The sequence below is a fragment of the Metopolophium dirhodum genome, chromosome 9 (assembly GCF_019925205.1).
Source record: "Metopolophium dirhodum isolate CAU chromosome 9, ASM1992520v1, whole genome shotgun sequence".
NCBI lineage: Eukaryota > Metazoa > Arthropoda > Insecta > Hemiptera > Aphididae > Metopolophium > Metopolophium dirhodum.
In genome coordinates, this window is record NC_083568.1 from 23,576,760 (window position 1) to 23,596,202 (window position 19,443).

The 19,443-nt window shown below is 31.3% G+C and overlaps 2 protein-coding genes across 13 annotated transcripts in view; both read right to left on the reverse strand.

Moving 5' to 3' along the window:
- Positions 1-1,316: 1,316 nt before the first annotated feature.
- LOC132952644 (putative uncharacterized protein DDB_G0288537) lies at positions 1,317-4,740 on the reverse strand. 12 transcript variants are annotated; one of them, XM_061024985.1, is made up of 12 exons: positions 4,448-4,739; positions 3,875-3,979; positions 3,651-3,704; positions 3,424-3,480; positions 3,160-3,213; positions 3,048-3,101; positions 2,944-2,997; positions 2,832-2,885; positions 2,728-2,781; positions 2,010-2,090; positions 1,811-1,939; positions 1,317-1,736 (listed from the first exon to the last, which is right to left on the reverse strand). In XM_061024985.1, the coding sequence occupies exons 2-12, from the start codon at positions 3,926-3,928 to the stop codon at positions 1,662-1,664; spliced, it is 720 nt and encodes a 239-aa protein (XP_060880968.1). In that variant the 5' UTR covers positions 3,929-3,979; positions 4,448-4,739; the 3' UTR covers positions 1,317-1,661. The 12 variants fall into 12 exon arrangements, with proteins under 12 accessions (XP_060880968.1, XP_060880969.1, XP_060880972.1 ...); XM_061024986.1 differs by lacking the exon at positions 4,448-4,739 and adding an exon at positions 4,165-4,388; XM_061024989.1 differs by lacking the exon at positions 2,728-2,781 and having other exon boundaries at positions 4,448-4,740.
- Positions 4,741-12,261: 7,521 nt separating this feature from the next.
- LOC132952970 (spectrin beta chain, non-erythrocytic 1) overlaps positions 12,262-19,443 on the reverse strand; it is a 57,193-nt gene continuing 50,011 nt past the window's right edge. Inside the window, exons 45-59 of the mRNA XM_061025503.1 lie at positions 18,767-18,949; positions 18,502-18,692; positions 18,247-18,415; positions 18,041-18,160; positions 17,738-17,920; positions 17,363-17,485; positions 17,209-17,297; positions 16,810-16,917; positions 16,582-16,658; positions 16,212-16,436; positions 15,458-15,735; positions 15,020-15,233; positions 14,469-14,603; positions 14,253-14,342; positions 12,262-13,815 (exon numbers count right to left, since the gene is read on the reverse strand). Of these exons, the coding sequence (XP_060881486.1) occupies positions 13,610-13,815; positions 14,253-14,342; positions 14,469-14,603; positions 15,020-15,233; positions 15,458-15,735; positions 16,212-16,436; positions 16,582-16,658; positions 16,810-16,917; positions 17,209-17,297; positions 17,363-17,485; positions 17,738-17,920; positions 18,041-18,160; positions 18,247-18,415; positions 18,502-18,692; positions 18,767-18,949 (2,391 nt within the window). The 3' untranslated portion in view covers positions 12,262-13,609. The remainder of the gene's footprint in view (positions 13,816-14,252; positions 14,343-14,468; positions 14,604-15,019; positions 15,234-15,457; positions 15,736-16,211; positions 16,437-16,581; positions 16,659-16,809; positions 16,918-17,208; positions 17,298-17,362; positions 17,486-17,737; positions 17,921-18,040; positions 18,161-18,246; positions 18,416-18,501; positions 18,693-18,766; positions 18,950-19,443) is intronic.

Here is a 19,443-nt window from a genome sequence, read left to right on the forward strand (position 1 = left end):
TCGTTTTTACGTATGGACTCTCGTGGACCTGAGTATAACTAATTATGGAAGGCGGCCACATGGACCGTGGGAAACGGCGGCACAAGTCACCATGGACAGGTAGAGTCGCTCTATATAGGAGAGACCCAAAACGGCCCATCCTCAGACGTGATTCCACACAGTACGTACGAGTACTTCCAGCCAGACCTTTTATCGAATCATACTTTCTTTGACTTAGATTATTTCAATTAACGACGTTTTTCGGGACTTAGAAAATATTCGAGCAATCGTATATTTGCAAACATGCCAGCGATCTTCGTTGATTTAGATAATTTAGAGCAGTTTGTATTACATTATTGTGACATTATCTTGTCAACTTTTCATAAACGACAACATACAATAATAATTACAATCAGTATACGATAATATTATTACAACTACCCATCATATCCTATTCTGTCACCGTCTCCTGTAAGCCTGTTGCGTACACACGTGTGTCTTAAAATATTCCACCAAACTAACCAATTGATTTAGGTTAATGGCCATAAGTCCATTAGTAATCAATTTTGTAATAATAATTAACTATCAAACCACACATAGGTACTTTACGCACTTATATTACGAATACAAAGGACTTATTCTGAACTTGTTAATTATACATTGAATAATAAAAATCGCACGGAGCGACCAGTTTTGAATAATTCATTATTGAATAAATTGTAAAGAACGCTACACCTTGCCAATTCTAAGAACATTACCGGGAATTTCGTTTTAACTCCTGCACGATTAATATTAGCATTAAGAAGCAATACGAGAAACGTGTATGCACAACAACAGGCATGTTGACATGGCGCAATTATTAAAGTGGTAATTTAAAATTTTTTTTAAAAATTATTTTTTGTTATCTATATAGCCGACCATATTATAAAATATTATCATTAGCAAATAATTATTGTCTGGGTCTACATCGTATTCAAATTGACAACTACAGTTTATTTCATACCACGCCGGTGTTATCAGTGGTTTTGGCATACCTGCCCGGTACGGTTTCGCATTAGTGAAATTATTATTTTTTTACCGACAATTTTTGCCACTTTGGAGCATTAATTGGTTTCTCAACCGAAGGACATAAATGTTTGTACTTCAATATCTTAATAACTGTAACTTGGTTTTACCATCAGAAAATTTGAATTAGTTTTATGGAAACCTATATAGTAAAAATCAAATAGGGAGAGTGGCTTGAAGAGGTACAGTAGGCTAGGTAACTAATTTATTTGTTTACTTGCAGAATATGCGTAATAAGCACACATGCATTTAAAGAACACAACTAGTTGATAAATCATTATGAAAACCATTAAATATATTTGAATTATATAGTAACATTGTTATGGGTAAATATATATATATATTATATATATTATCAAAAGTTTAATTTTATAACTTATTTGGATTAATAAATAAGTATTCCAACATTTAAGAAATGTACATATGTGTACTTTAACATGTGACAGTATGTAAATACTAAACATTATAGTACACATATTTAATTATTATTTAAATATTATAATAAAATATAATAAAATATGACTTTTAAAGCTAAAGCGTGTTCATATTTTTAAAACTATTGTGTGCAATATTTATATAGTTAGATAGTTAGATAGTTATATCCGCATTGATTTGGATCATTTTGGCCAATTTGATGGTGGAGCGAAATTGTTTCTATCTTTATTTTGACGATCATGTAAGCAGCATTTACCCTAAAAATAAAGAAACTCACGATTTCCTCTCAAAATGTATGTACCTATAATCTATATGTTTTTGATTTTCTTACCTTTCGTTTCCATTTTCTAAATCTATCTTTTGCACGGTTTACTACTAGCTCATCTTCTTTATTACTTGCTTCAAACTTGTCAACAAAAGTCTCAAACATTGAATGAATTGGGCACCACCATACCTTACACTAAAAATAAGTAAATATTTATTTAAACTTTTATTTGAGTAAATTTAGTATACAATTATTATGTTCTTACGGGTTGTGATTTTTCCACCGAAACAGGCGACAGACTCATGCGATTATAAACAGTCAAATTGTCAAATTGGGTAGAGAGCAACTAAAAATATTATTACTTTTATCAATAAATTATTTTACTAATTCTTTATAATTTGAAAAAAGTATGGATCAAATGCAGTTTAGTTCCCATTTTATTTTTTTAAATTCGGTTATTTTATAAATTTGTTTTCACAACTTATTTCGATTTCCACTACTTGACCGAAAAATAGTCTCTAGAATGTTACAGATAATAATAAAATAGGTTCAAACTATTCAGTATAAAGCAATCAAAGTAGTTAATATCAAACCAAGATCTGAAAAATTAAATTTAAAAATTTAGTCTATCTAACAAATTATAATTGCACTATTGTACTCAGCGCCAAACCCATATATTTATGGGACTGAAAAAATAAAACTGCAAAACTTTGTTGGGAACTAAACTTCATAACCTAACCATACATGTGTAATAATAAATTCATTCAATTTTGACTGACAAACTTCTTTTGCATATTCCTCATTTCTAAAAACAAGAACATGATTAATGATTATCATAAATTAATTTTAAAATATACATTTAAAGTTTTTTTTTTACGTTATCTATTATGAAATATGATGTTATTATATGAAAATATTTAAACAAAATATCAAAATATCAAATAATTAAATTATTATTTTTTTTTTTAAAGAGGCTGATTTACTTGTTCTGGATTTTGAGTTTGGTCTTCATGTGCCTCGTTTTGATCATGGTTTGTCTAAATAAATAATATTATAATATTAAAAATAAAAATATAGATTAACTTACTTGTTCTTGATTTTGAGTTTGGTCTTCATGTGCCTCGTTTTGATCACGATTTTTCTAAATAAATAATATTACATTATTATAATATTAAAAATGAAAATATAGATCACTTTACTTGTTCTTGATTTTGAGTTTGGTCTTCATGTGCCTCGTTTTGATCATGGTTTGTCTAAATAAATAATATTATAATATTAAAAATAAAAATATAGATTAACTTACTTGTTCTTGATTTTGAGTTTGGTCTTCATGTGCCTCGTTTTGATCACGATTTTTCTAAATAAATAATATTACATTATTATAATATTAAAAATGAAAATATAGATCACTTTACTTGTTCTTGATTTTGAGTTTGGTCTTCATGTGCCTCGTTTTGATCACGAATTTTCTAAATAAATAATATTATAATATTACTAATAGCCCCATTATCAGACACAAGTTCATGATTTTTCTAAATATATTAAAAATATGTAATTTAAATTTGTATACAGTTAACTGGGTACTAATTGTGGAATACGTTGTTTTTGTTGTATGCTTTATAAAAATGTTTTAAAAACTTTAATTTTTCAATTATATATTATTTTTAAAATAGGGTTACTTTTTTTTTTAGACGTTGATTTGCAATGGTGAGGTTATCGTTAAGATCACAATTTTTCTAAATAGATAAAAAAAAATATGTAAGTGAAGTTTTTATACTTTCATGTCCTAACTATGAAATATTATACTGTGTAGAGTAATTATTGTTTATGTAAAAACGTCAAAATGATTTCAAATTATCAAATTATAATATTATAATATTAAAAATGAAAATATAGACTAACTTACTTTTTCTAGATTTTGAATTTCTTTTTCGTGTGCCTCCTTTTGATTACGATTTTTCTAAATAAATTAAAAATGTATAAGTACTTAGTTGATGTTTTTATACAGTTTCGTATATGTTAAAAATTATGATATTATTGTGGTATAACTTATGCAAAATATCAAAATACTATTAAAATCTTAAGGTATTCAATTTTTTAACTTTCTTTAAATAAGGTTAATTTAGGTACTTGTTTTAGTTCTTCAATTTCATCCTTAAGTTTTTGAATCTCTTTAGAAGACATCTTGGCGTCAATTTAGCTATATTTAATCAATACAATCGAACACGGCAATACCTTGAAAAACGAATACAAATTAGCTATTAAATTATTCTCAATTCACAGCGGGCATTACGGGTGAGTATATCACATTAATGTTTGTTGTATTTTTAAAACGAGTCATAAGCGTGTAAAATATTTACAACTTTATGGTTCAAAAATGCACATAACTCGTTTCAAATTAAAATATCAAAAATAATTACTATTAACAAAAATGTAATATTATAAGTAAAGAAATTAAACGTGAACTGCTGCTTTTAAATATTGTCCTATTTATGCACTTTTAAGACGGTGAAAACAATGAACAAATTTGGTTGTTGCATAACAGTGGCACAATTAATAAGATTATTATTTACTGACATTAATTGTAAAATATATACTATATAAAAACAAAACAGTGTAATTAATATAATATTATGGTATTGATAATCAATGGCATTTAATAGTACCCTATTAATTGATAGCATAAGTCACAGACTCACTCACCAGTTACAAGAAATCCGTCGACTGAAGATTATTATTCGGAATGGTCGAATGTCACAATCGAAAAAATTGTCGTAATGGCCACTTATTCGATACTCTGCTGGTAGTACATTTTTAAGAGGTGGATGGTTACGTGGTCACCATCGTGCAGTCCAGTCATATAGAAAACTGTTGAATATAATTTAAAATTGTATAAAAAGTAGTATCATATCATTACAATAATATTAACATTGTTGTTTCTCTGAAATTTGTTAAATAACGCGATATTATTATGGTCATATTACTTATGTGTACTTACGTCATGCGTTGATAAAATATTACATATTACCAGGGCTTAAAACTGGTAACTGGTTTGTAACGAAAACCGGTAACCGCTTTTAGTTTTGGAATGCTGGAAGCGGTTATTGGTTATCGGTAATCAAGGTAAATATCTAAGTATTAACATCAAAGCGGTTACCTCGTATTTTCAATCCCGGTTTTATAACCAAAACCTATTCCCGACCAAAAAAAATTAACGGTCTTTTCGTGTACTTTAATACTTGAATTATGTCATGAATCATGATTACATTATAGTTGAATTTAATTTTCCAGCTATTTTTAAATTTTTTTTCCCCAATTAATTGCCGTCGAGTATACTTATCTGTTGTGAATATCACATATATATATATAGGTATAAGTGTTTAACTATCTATATATATAAAAATAAGTGTACATTTTGAATAAATCTTATAGCTCAAGATCCACCGAACCGATTTCGATAAAAATTTCAGGGCATATTAAGATTGATATGTAGATGGTTTCTGTGAAGTTTGTACGCTGTGCGATATGTGGTTCCGGAGTTATGGCTATCATTTTATATATTAGTATAGATAAAAATGAATGTTTGTGTGTAGATTAGACCTCTGGGGAAAAGATAGGCTAATTATAAAAAGTGTTAAATTTGTTTTTTTTTTTATTCATTGGATTTCAGTACGGTTGCGTTAGGCTTTTGCATTAATTGATTATATAAATCCTCCGTATGTGGAATTAAGTAAAAACGACAAACTTAGTACTACAATTTTGATACTTTAGAGTTAAATCGTACACTTACGTACAAACAGCACGCCGGGGTCCACGATCTACCGCAGGTAGATTGCCTACCTGATAATGTACTGCCACGAATCAGAACTTTTATCCCGGGCAACAGAAAAGTTAAGATAAATTTTGAACACCATACACCATACGCCGAATATTAAATAACGAATTGAACAAAATTTGAGTAATATAGAATTGGTATATTTAACGGGCAACGAAGTGCCAGCGGGATCAGCTAGTATATTATAAATATCGTCATAAACGTCGTCGTTCATGATTATTTTTTTATTGATCTTTGTTTCTTAGACATATACACATTTCGTCACCTAAGAACCATCATGGCCAATCTCGGTTTTCCCAACTTTTCAGGGTGAACAAAAAACCGTTTTTTTGTTAGGAATTTTGAATGTTGGTATACCTCTTGACATTAAATGGCTCTAATACATGTACTTAATCTTTCTGAAAAAATATTATTTCCAGATATTTATTTTTACTAAAATTTTGTGAGATTGGTAATTCTTGATATCGTAATATGTATACTTTAGATAGGCCATGATTAGGATAAAATAAAAATGAAATCATTTCCTTAAACATAAAAATTATGTCTCCCCGGTCTCCCCTGGCACGATAAATCCCTTCACGATCTAGCCTCTTCCACGTAGTATGAACAAGTTTTTGAAAGGGATTTTTACATATTCGTGTTGAAATATTTACCTTTTAAATAAATAGTAATAATATTAAAAACTTAAAAATATTTTTACTCATCACTGTTTTTAAAAATCCAAAAATGTACCATCTTACTCCAAGGTCAGGGTAAGTTGAAAATGTCTATGGGGCAAGATGACATAATACCTAAAATACATAATAACCGTATATTTTTATTAAAGTATAAAAAAAACTAAATTAAATAACATGACAATTAAACAACAACATAAAATTAAAAAGTTATAAAATACTACTACTACTATTATCATGGTTTTATTTTAAAATTCATGAACAATAGGTAAGATAACAAAATAACATATAAGTCTCTTACTCTCTTTGTAAGACATAGGTATTATTATAATATTACAATTTTGTGTTCTTAAAATAAAATTTATTTTTTTTTTAAACTTAAACATACAATTTTTAAAACTTTTAACTTAAAATGTATAACTTTCGTATTAAACACATCAAAATAAATACTAGCCAATAACAATTACTGCCCCAATTTTGTAGCTTTGTTAGCTTTTTCTTTTTCAGCTCTCTTATTTTGTCTATAGGAGATATCTGCATGGGGAAGAAGTCATAATAATTGTGACAATCATGTGGAAGCACTGGTTTTATATCTTACAAATCTTTCCACTTGTCTTTAGGTATTTTTATTGGGCCACTGTTGAGAGGAGGGAACGTAATTTTTCCTGTTCTAATATTAGTCTTGGGCCTAATTGGAAGAGGTTGCAGTTCTGTAAAAAAATCCAGAGCATACTTTATTTGGCCAGAGGAATTGCACTGCAACCATCTCAAGTCAGTAACAACTGGGTCACCACTTTTCTTCCCCGGGCGGATGCTGTCATAAATCATGTGGTTGGACTTTGAAAAATCTCTGAAGAATTGCCAATCAACAAATTTTACCCTGTAGGGAAACGGATTCTTTCGAGCATTCTTTGTTATATCAATAAATTGAGATGGTAAATAAATATCTCTGTTTTTCATTGCTCCTTCTTGAACACCGTGGACACTGTCAGCCTCCATTTGTGTATGCCCCTTTCCCAAATATTTTTGATTAATTGTAACATTTTTTCTAATACTCAAATCCGAGAGGGCATTGGACGAAACCGAATTTCTATTTTTATAAGTGCAGCCGTCTGAAAAAATGTTGACAATTGGTCTTGGACCAGATTCATTTAGCAGTCCCTCTACTGCATCTATAAGACATGACGCAAACGATGATGCAACTAGATCTGTCTGAGATTCGTCAAACCAGTAACAAATTACGTCGTGAGTTTCCAAGTTGTATACCGTGAAATTATGTACTTCCAATTTCATTTTGTAATACAATGAGCTGGCTTGAAGCTGAGGTACTAATTTAACTGCCATTAAGTAACAACATAAAGTATTGCATATAGCTATTTTGAGATTGGCCATGATACCACTGATAACAAACGATTTTAGATAGGCCATGATGACATTTTGAATTTTCACAGCTAACCTATCGGACAAACATCAAAACTAATCACTTGGTCACACGCGTCTTGAAAATATAAATCTATTGATATATAAAACGTATTTTTGAATTTTTTGAGATTGGCCATGATGGTTCTTAGGTGACGATTTATATACAGTGCCACAACTTACTATAGATAGGGGACCTTCAAAGTTTAATTTTAAGAAATTTGTTTCAAAATTTTTAGGTTTTTATTACATTATACTTTGTTTTGCATACATTTATAAATAGTTTAGTATTAAATTATGACTCCCAGAGCCCAAACCCTCCTGTTTATGCATTTGTTATTTGTAGTTTTTGCTCCAAGAGTCGGTCCGAAGGCTAGCGTAGAATACTCGATCTGCAGACCTAGGTTATGGGGTACTGTAATATATACAATACAACCAAAAAGTTCCGTGTCAATGTATCACTCTTAGTGTCATCTTGGAAAGTTATTATATTTAATTTTGGTTTTTTACAGTTATAAATAAAAAAATTATAACAATAACATTTTTTTATGCAATTTATTTTTTTGATTTATGAAGATCGCCATTATCTTGATCATTTGTTTTAAACTTTAAAGCAGTTTTAAAAAATAAATAATTAATTTTTAAATTGAGGGAAATTGACCAAATTAAAGCATATTAAGTTTTTGATTTTGTAATAATAATAGTTCAACCCACAAATGGCCTGAATAAACTGTTTTAAAAATATAATTAAAAATTGAAAAAAATTATTTTTAAAAACCGGTTTTAACTGGTAATCGATTACCAAAAAACCTTTTAAAATATTAACGGTAGTCATAGTGTTTGAAATATCTTTAAAGAAACGGTTACCGGTTACCAAAATATCAAAATTAAACGATGACCGGTTACTAGTATTCAAAAATGTTCGGCTCCTACAGGAGCCGATTACCGACTTTATTGATAACGGTTTTAAGCCCTGCTTATTACCTACTGAAAGGTATAAACATAATTCTAAACTCAACAAAAACTTGTAGGTTTGGGACAAAAAATCCAGAGAAAACGAGTATTCAACTTAGAATTGGATTACACGTACATAGGTGGAAATCCATTACAATTTCAGAGGGGGCTAAGTTTTTTAACATCAATGTGAGGAATCTAGGAAAAAAAATCTCCAATGCTAAACCTAACCGTACTGTTGGGTATAGCTGTCAAAAATAATAATTAATAATATTAAAAATATATAAAATTTGAATGATAATTATTATAATATTGATAAATAGGTATACCACATATTATATTATATGATATTGCTATATAAATATTTATTTATAAATGGATATGTATACTCTCTGGTAATAAAAATTGAAAGTACAGTAATAGTTTAATCTAAATTTTACAAATATTATACTGAAATTAAATAATATTATATTATAAATGAGTTAATATTTTTACAATTAATCGTATTCCTGTTTATGAATCCTAACATCTTAAATGATTTTTTAGCTTAAGTATTAATATGTAATATACTACAATTATCAATTTTATAATTAAAAGTAAAAACTAATAACATTATCTAGACGAAAAAAAGGAATAACACCGCAATTATTTATACTTAGTGGGAGGTAATTTCGACGACAATATAATAGTAACTAATTTGTTTAGATTTTACTATAAAGTATCATTTATTAATAGTCAATCATATTAAATAGCCCATCCCAAAAATTATTTCTATATACACCACTGGAGTGAATTGACTTCTTATAAAATTTAAAGTTATGATTAATATCTAGGCAATATCATAGACTTTATATTATATTTTAATTTTAAAGCGAGTTATGAGTATTTTATGATGCACAACTATATATGAGTATTTGCTTTGAGGATTTTGGATTTTATTTCAGGGGATTTTTTTTTCTGATTACCAATATGAGTGGGGAGCTTTGATCCCACACAATGAAAAAACGATATAATTTTTAGTGGGCCAAAGGTATACTTGGGGGAGGCTAAGCTCCCAAGCACCCCCTGATTACCGCCCATGTAGTGTGTACACGTAGCACCCATAGATACATACGTAAGAAAAGAAATCATCGTAATGGCGATTTAGTTGGTTCTCTGCTTGGAACACATTTTTAAGAGATGGGTGGTCACGTCATCGGATCGTCCAGTCATACAGTCATAGCTATATAAGAAACTATAATTGTGGTTAAAAAAAAATTCCACGCTAGTGGATATCCATCTTGGAAATTTTTATTTTATACATTGTACCTACTTATAACCCTAACCTATACATACAAATATAATATTGTTTTACCATAATTCCATTTTTCTTTGTCCGTATTATGGGAGAACAGGTTGACGATTGTAATACAGTGACCAAGCCTGGATAAAGGGAGTAGGGTCCAACGGGGCACGGTCCCGAGGCCCATTGATTTTGCGGGCCCATGTTTATCACCGAAATATTTATATTCTAATAATTTATAACAATATGATGAAGTTTATAAAATGGAAGTTGTGGACTACATTGTACGCATAGATGATAGTCTATATTATTTATGATAGTAATATAGTACAAAATTATAGTAATGTATATGTATACATTATACAGTTGTAAAAATTTAGCGATACAATTTTCTTGAAGTTAAAGTTCAAAGGTGCCCCACTAAGTATATGGTGTCCCGGGGCCCAGTTCATCACGTCCATGAACTTGGCCCACCCATTTTAACCAATACACATCAAAAGTATGCCAAAATAACGAATAATTATCAAGTAATAGCAAGTTGGTTTTCAAAATTAGCAAGTTATTTTCACAGTTTATATGATCAGATTTAATTAGGTGGGCCAAGTTCAGGTGGCCCACCCACTTTATCCAATCTTCTCCAAAAATATGCCAAAAAATAGCAATTAATTAGCAAGTAATAGCAAGTTGGTTTTCGAAATTAGCAAGTCAAGTTACTATTTGCTAATCAAATTTTGCACCAGGTTGGACGTACATGAAGATGGCCCCCCGACTGTGCAAACAATTATTGCAAACAGTTGTAAATTAATAGTACATTCAATACTTGAATTTGTAAACAACCCCCTTGGCCGTTGAGTCAAAAATAAGTTTCAGGGGGCCAAGTTCACACAGCCCCCCGCAATCTGTCTGATCGGTTCTGGACAAATTGTAAACAATTGTAAATCATTGTAAATTCAATTCCTAAATTTGTAAATTATCATAACATTTAGAAATCAAAAAACAAAAGTAGACGTCCATGAAGTTCGTCCTTCCATTTTTTTTTAAATAGTTTTTCAAACTGCCATTATTTTGTAGTTAGCAAGTAATTAGCAAGAATTTGCAAGTCCAACCAAAGAAATTATACTTTTACAAATTATACTTGAGATGAGACGATATATATTATGAGTTAACAGCAATGATAATAAATTTATAACAATAAGGGCGTTGGCCGCAAAAAGTAATAATAATAAATGTAATAAATCATAGTAATAATAGTGATACGAATAAATGATAATATTAATATGAGGCAAAAGTTGACCAATAATTATTCACACAGAAAGCGAAATCAAAGATAATAAATACACAAAACAATTATAATAATTTAAATAATTAAATGACGGATTGGTGAATGGACGAGAGTCGAGAAGAGAGATATCGCCGTCGCACAGAGTCGTTTCCCGCGATAAGCTAATTGGCGCAAACAATTTTTATCAGCACTTGAAAATATTTTCTTAAAAATGTATTTTAACGTTTTAACTCTTACATGTACTGTTTTTTCTTTATGACAGTACCAATGCGGTTAGTCGTACGTAAAGCGGGAAAATAATATCAACCAAAAACTTGTACAGTTTAAACTTTCAGTCGAGTTTAGGATCATAATATGTGGAACACGATTATGAATCAATATGATGATATCAATTATTTTGTAATTAATAGGTAATTCAAGATAAGATAATATTAAAGATATACCTTTATCAATAAAAGATAATGTGCACAGTTACGAGGAGCTCGTGCAATTATCACTGCACTAAGTGCAAAAAAACTGGCAGAGTGCACGCATGTGAAACATAAAAACCGCACTAGTTGTGAACTGATATTCCATAATATGAAACATAAAATAATTGCACCAGTGCAATAGATAGTAAACAGTACAGTCGTATATTATGGAAAACGCTACTGGATTTTGATTTTTACAATGGGTTTTAAATTAGTACCTATGTCTAAAATTAAAAATGTAATAGTCGCATTAAAATGAAATATAAAAGTATAAGTAGTCTGATGTATTTTTATAGATGAAAAAACAAACAGTTTACAATTTTTGAACATAAATATTAATTACTATCTTTTAAATAACAGTACAATATTGTGTGATACGGCACTACGTATGATTGATAAAATTATCAAAAAAAAAAAAATATATATATAATATAGTAATAATAATTATAAATAATTTTTAATATATAAGCATAGCGTATACTCTTGCGTGTAACTATATACCTATATAACTAGAAACTTAATATGACATTTACAATATAACAAAAATTACATTAATAATGAGGGCAAAATACGCGTGTGACTAAAAAGAGAAAAAAATACATCTCAAACATAACATGGACTCTAATTAGAAGCAAAAATATAATGTATAAAATAGTTTTTTCTAATCACTAATGTAAAATCGTAGGTACGTCATAATATAATATGGAAAGCAGTAATAAACAATAATCTATATTATATATTAATATGATCACTTCGACAATAATTTAAATTTAAATTTTATAGACATTAAACATATTATAACAATAATAGATGAATAATACACAATAAACCATTAAAAAATATTTATACATGGTAGATAAAAACAGAAAATTCACGAATTACTCATATCGACAGATGAATAAAATAAATCTATAATTTCTATGATAATGGCATGATGTATATGCTTTAAAAGACCTTACGCATTATATGACATAAATATATAAATACAATGCCCATATAATAGCTCAAGTAGAATGCGCTTTATATCGATAATTAAAATAAAACCTATACATATTATGTAGATACTTCGTTCAATGGCGGAATGGTCCGTCCTTTTTCTAGTCGAACATTTCAGACCCGAAACTAATTAAGACCTCAGTCTACACGACGATAGGTACACTACAACTACCTAAGGACTATCAAAATGTAAAATAAAAAAAATTACGTCGTTTGGCGACGGAATAAAATTAAACAAAAAAATCACACATAGGTATCCATAAAATCTAAATCGTAATAATAATAATAATAGTATTATACAACATTGACTGCGCCGTCGTTTTGGTTTGGGTTCCTCTCTCAAACGCGTATACACAACATATAGGTATACAATGAATGGCACACTGACTTAATATTATACGCATAACGATATAAGTATAAAATAACACACACAAAGACAAATTTATATTGCTATACGATTAGTATATGTTTTATGTTATATACCGTAGGAAGCGATGGGGGTGATCGTGGTTCGTGTAAAATATCGTCGAAGTTAAAAAATATAAATACAATATAGTTCCTATACATAGGTACATCCGACTACTATAATTACCGATACATAGTTGTAAATCGCCAAGAGACGTTTCGAAACGTAATTTTTTTCGGCCATTATTTTTCTCGAATTTTTACAAACCCTCGACACGGGTTTTCACTTTCCAATTCCGACACCGTTCAGACTATGCGATTCATAATAATATTATTATGTGTGCAAAAACAATAATTATATATTTTGGAACTACGTATATCTACCATACGTATATTATATATGGCGGACATATCACCGCCGCCGTATGGAGATTGCGTAGGTACATAATATTATAATCTATAGGATAACGTTGATTATATATAGGTAATTTATCAGAATAATATTATATTGCAGACGATGCGCCGTTATAGCTGCAGCTGGATTGCGTTTACAGGTTGGTGGCCTTTTTCTTGCGGAAAAGGCTGGAAAGGACGCTGGACCGCTTGTCTTTGCGGCCCATCGGCATCTGGTGTTCGCTCTCGCTGGAACTCTCGCTGGCCCGCTGCTGGCTGCTGCTCGTCGTCACCGGCAACGTGGCCGATCTGTTCGGCACCGGCGGCGGTGGCTGCTTGAGCGCGTCGATGTTCGCGTACACTGTAAAAATCGAAGAAAAAACATGGTTTATTCGTCTATTAATGTAAACGACCGTGAGGCGGTTCAAGTATTACATACTTAAGTTTAACAAAAAATAAAATAGACGTAAGCATTTTAACTATATAGGTAATAACAGAGTTTAATAATATGACTTATATAATATTATGTAAGTGGTAGATACCTATGCGGCTATGCATAGCAGAAATCGGTTACCTATACTGCTGACATTTTAAAAAACCTACCTATAAATACTGTCGTACATTATTATATTATAGTGTTAATGCATTACTAGACTAACATAATAATGATTTTTAAACGTCACAATGAGAGACATAGACTACAGAGTGGTAACTTGTAAGTATGTATACATAGTATTTAGAATAATATATATTATATTAAACAACGTGTAATAATAATATATATTTTTAAAAACTCACCGGCACTGTGTCTGTAGTCCGAGGTCCACGTTTCTCTATTGGCCGATTTTATAGGCGGTGCGGTAGTCGGTAAGGGTGGCGGGGCGACGTCTGCAAAAATAAAAACATGACCGTAAAGTTAGAATATATTGATCAATCTGGGGATGCCATTTTATTGTAAATCGTTAAAAACGTATATAATTATACTGCCAGGGTGCATAGGCGTCAATAACGAACCTGGTGACTTGGGGTGGATTGGTGACTTGGGGTTGATTGCGTCCTTGGCCCAGTCGTTGTTGCCGTTCGCGTAATAGGAATGTGGGCGCGCGGGATATCCGGACGGCGATGCTTTGGTACCAAAATCAGTGGCGTCTAAAAACAAAAAGTAAAAAAAAAACGTATGTAAGTATTATTAATTGTGTTAAATATATTAATAATTATAATATCAGTCGACAATCGCTCGTGTTGACAATCAACAATCAACATATTAAGGTACATAATATAAGCATATAACCGGATAGCCTAGCGGCACTGCACAATCGCAGAATTACACATTTAAAAATACCAAAAATATTTTATAAACCTCTGTTATCATCGGCATACGAATCTACTGAGCTAAAAAAAGAGGTAACGGAAATGACGAGTTTTTTTCCGTAGTCTACAACGATATACCTAATGTATATTTTTTATAGACGGTGATGACAACGGATTGTCGTCGAGTTGGCCGTTTTAAATCTCTTTATACTGAGTCCTACGTAATAATAATAATAATAATAATATGAACTTACCGACAGCCGAGTGATTGTTATGGTACGGTATGTTGTCCACCGAAGGCGGTCGCACCGGTATGGGTCGACGGAGTTGGCTGTCTTTCCGGGCGTTTACCACAGGTGGCAGCGGTGCGAGAGGCTTGCGTTCGGTTTCCGGCGTCGAGGCTGCGCTGGAACTCGTACTGATGACCGTCGACGGAACAGGAGTCTGTAGGTCCGATCGTGGCGAACCCTGTGGGGAGGGAAACAAATTTGTATTATTATTATTTAAGTAATAAAGATAACTTAACACAAGATAACTAATATTATGTGACAATTCAACGGACTCCTCTTTGATTAAAAGTGTTCATAACATTACACATCGATAAATCGTCTATATATGGATGTGGAAAACCCCGCCGTGTGTGTTCGACCATTTGGTTTTAATATGTATGCAGTTTTTGGCCAAGTACGCACCTTTTGGTTGTCGTCGTAGCTCAGAAGCTGCAGGCTAGGAGGCAGTTGAGCGTGAAACGTGATCTTGTTGACCCACTCTTCCATTTCCCTGGACGTGTCGGCCAAGAAGAGGAACTCTGAACCGTCAGTGCAGCATAGTCTGAACACGTGTTTCCGTTTCGTGTAGTCGAACGCCTTTTCGCATTTCGCTTTGAACACAATTATAGGTGACGTTGCAGCTTTACTGGACACGAAATCCTCCTGATCCTTGAAGAAGCATAGCAGCTGACCGCACAACACTGTACACAACGACACGATAATTATTACATTATTATTTTTAGTTACATTCGGTCTAGTAAAGTATAACATTTTTTTATGAATTTGTTTTTTTAGATTGTCGTTATTAGTATAATATATTTTGGTAATTCATTATAATACCGAATGAGATAATAATTATTGCAGAAACGGGATGTATTATTGTTTTCTAGGATAACTCTCTTTGCCGGGTGGGAACATAGTATGATTTCACATATTTCTAACACTACACTTAATAATAACATAAGGTACCCCCATCAGAACATTTTTTTATCGAATTTCTCTACCATTTTTAAATATTCAGTGATTACCTACACAACACTATAATATAACAGCAAACAATGTAAACAACCACAGTTTTATTTAAATCTCGACCATTTATGGTAAACATATACCGTTCGTAATCGATTTATACGTATGCAATATATATGGAAAACAATTATCATTAGGTTTCAATCACCTGTGTAAAAAGTTTTCCACGACCTGACCGCAGCTTTCTTCCCAGTGCTCTGCAATTCGTGCTTTCTGTCCAAAAACCCTTGTATTTCTACCGGGGGCAGTTGGTCTACGTTTTCCAATTTTTGAAGTTTGCGGAAACTTTGCGTTCTTCTACGAGTGGTAAAACTGGGCGTTCGTTTGGGTTTTTTGTACACATCTGCCTTCATACTTTCAGCCCTTTTTACGTCTGTACATACAATAAAGCACACATTTATATTAATGCATTATATAAATTTAAGATTTTCAGAAAATAAAAGTATTATATTACATTACGCGCTCGGCAAGATTAACAATTTGTATAACATTATGTATATGTTTTACTTTGAAATTACCTTTTTTCAAACGATTTCCAAATATTGAAGAGAAATTGCCACTGTTGTTTAATGCTGGTGAGCCGGGAACCATGAGCCTATATATATTAAAATAAAAATTCGTAATAGCTCATAAAAACAATTGGTGGTATCTTATAATTTTCATATGTATGTAACATTAATTTGTAAAAGCATTAATATATTGATAGCGTTAGACGAGAGCGAATAAACTAGCAAATATAAACTTACGTATTCGAGTCTTCGTCTATAGGTGAAGCATTTTTGACTCTCAACGCTTCTGGCGATCTCAACGGCGCTACTAGATCGTTTTCATGCGTAATATTTTTATCATGCATTCTTAAGCAAAAAATCAAAAAAACAAGGCAATTCCATAAAAAAAATTCAAATAATAATAACATAGTATTTGTATAGGGTACACGAGTATCTTATAAAATGTAATTTATGTTAGTATCATTTTTTCTATGAAAATTCTTATTAAAATAAACTTATCAAACTATAAAAATAAAGACAACAAAAGAAACAAAACGTTCCATGCGAGTATTCACCAAATAGTTTCACAAGAACTAATTAACTTTAACCATATAAAAAGCTTTGTGGAAAAATACATATTTAAATTGAATAGCGTACCTCATGTTAGGGTCGAAATCGTCATCGTCACCGTTCATCGTTTCGCCAGCATTGTTGACCTTCCACCGGTCACCTTCTTTCTTTCTCTCCTGCAAAATAAACAATTTTAAAAATCATTAAAAAAACGAATTTATAAATCCTCGGACGAACTTACGTCAGTAATACGCTGCACTTCGCGTTGTTTGCGCGCTTCCAGCCGCTCTCGTTCCAGTCGTTCTTTTTCCGCAACGCGGGCCCGCTCTTCGGTCTCCAGTTGTTCCTTGAACGCTAATTCCAACTGCACAGATACAATACATAATATAAATATAATGAAATTAATTAACCATTGGGTTTGTGAAGTTCAGTGTTTAATGTTTAACACAAGAAGGTTAAGTTAACCAGAATTTATATATAAATAATTATTTTATATTGTATTAAATACATATAATAGGTAATTAATCATTTTCCTCAATACTAATTAGTCATAACTCATCTCAATGCATTTATTTTCAATTTGAGTTATAATCTATTAGTTGGCAAAAACATTTACCAGAGTAATCCTTTTCAGCGTATCGAACTTCTCTTCCTGCGCCTCGATTGTCTTTTCGAAGTCTTCGTGTTTCCTGATGAGTTCTTCGACCTGCCATATAGAGTCGCCCAGCTTGTCGTCGTTTAACACGGGTTCTCGGGTTTGTATCCACGACTCCAGTAGGTCCGCATCACGTTTAAACAGCTAAAAACATGACATAACCCAATGAGACGTGCGTCGTATTTAAAGTAATTCGACCGACATAATATTATAGTTTGCTCGTCGAGCGCTAATATACTATTGTAAATTATAATAGTATAATACCTGCGTATCCAAATTTTGATCGTACAAGATTTTACGTTTTTCCCAAGTGTCGGTCATGAAATAATGTCTTTGTTCGAGAATGTGGATCTTCTCATTGATTTCGTCTGACATAAAATGACCCTAAAAGATCACGGATTGTTATAGTAATAGGTAAGGTACTTTACACGAAACACGAAAGTTATAATAAGTCAAGTCTCTATACGAACATGTTGAATGAGACTTCTACCGGTCTGATAGAACTCGCCCAACACTTCAGATCGGCTGTTGATTTCGGCGTTGTGTTCTTGGTGACGCAGTATGAGCATTTCCGCTCCGCTCACCTCTTGGCTGAGCATTGGCGACGTGATTTTCGCAATGGTTTCGTTTATCCACGCACTAAGTGTCCGTTCGATATCATTAAAAAATAAACAAAATACACGCTATTAGAAATAAACTAAGTATTACATTTCGAAGTTACTCACATCAAGTGTCTATACTGATCAAAGTAAGACTGCAAGTGTTCTGCTTGGTTCAGCTTGCTCTTTCTTTGACTCGCGTTTTCTAGTAACGTGGTCCAAGCATCCACTGCTTCTTCCTGCTTTACTTCGATGTGATCTTTGGCATCCGGAAACATGGCTGACAACCGACCGGCTTCTTGTACGACGCATTCCACCTGATGGGTAATAATAAAATATAAATCAAATGTAAACAATTATACCTAGTTTGTATTTTTTAATAAAACAGTACTTGTTCTTTGACTGCGGCGAGGTCTGCTTCAAAACCTTGATGCTTTTGGATTAGGGTTTGTATTGTATCTAAATCATGGCCGTAATCTTCAGCAGCTAACAATCCACCCTTTTCTTGAATCCAGCTGATGGTTTCATCGGCGGTTCGGTCGAATACATGCACTTGTTTAGCACCCATCAAAGCCTAAAATGTTAACATTTTTATTTAATTATATTTTGCGGACACAAGTCAAATTGCAATAATTTATAGACAACAACAATCATAATAAAACGATTTCTGATTGACATTATTGTATTTTATATAATTAATACACTGACAAGGTGGTATAGTATATCTAACGAGTGTATACTACAACAAAATCCTTTTCAGTAAAATTAAGATTAACGTTAAATATTAGCTGTAATTAATTATGATTATTCTTGTGAATAATATAAAACACAAAATTTTCATAAAATACTATTGTGGTATATACTTTACAATAACAACACAACATCAATAGTACATTTTAGAGAAAGATTATTTGAGAATAAAATGTTTATAATTGAAAATAAAATTAATTTTGACAGATAGGTTTTTATTTTTAGTCCTTAAAGCAATAACAGTACCATTCCAATAATCCATCTATTATTTAATTTGTGAACTAAAGTTATTATTATTATTGTATTTATAATACAATT

Bases quoted from the DNA above. Each gene is read 5' to 3' on its own strand.
- LOC132952644 (XM_061024985.1), bottom strand. From the start codon at position 3,928: ATGTCTTCTAAAGAGATTCAAAAACTTAAGGATGAAATTGAAGAACTA. The intron at 3,481-3,650 runs GTAAGTTAGTCT...TTATCTATTTAG, and splicing joins AAATTCAAAATCTAGAAAAA to AAAAATTGTGATCTTAACGA. The intron at 2,886-2,943 runs GTAAAGTGATCT...TTATTTATTTAG, and splicing joins AAACTCAAAATCAAGAACAA to AAAAATCGTGATCAAAACGA.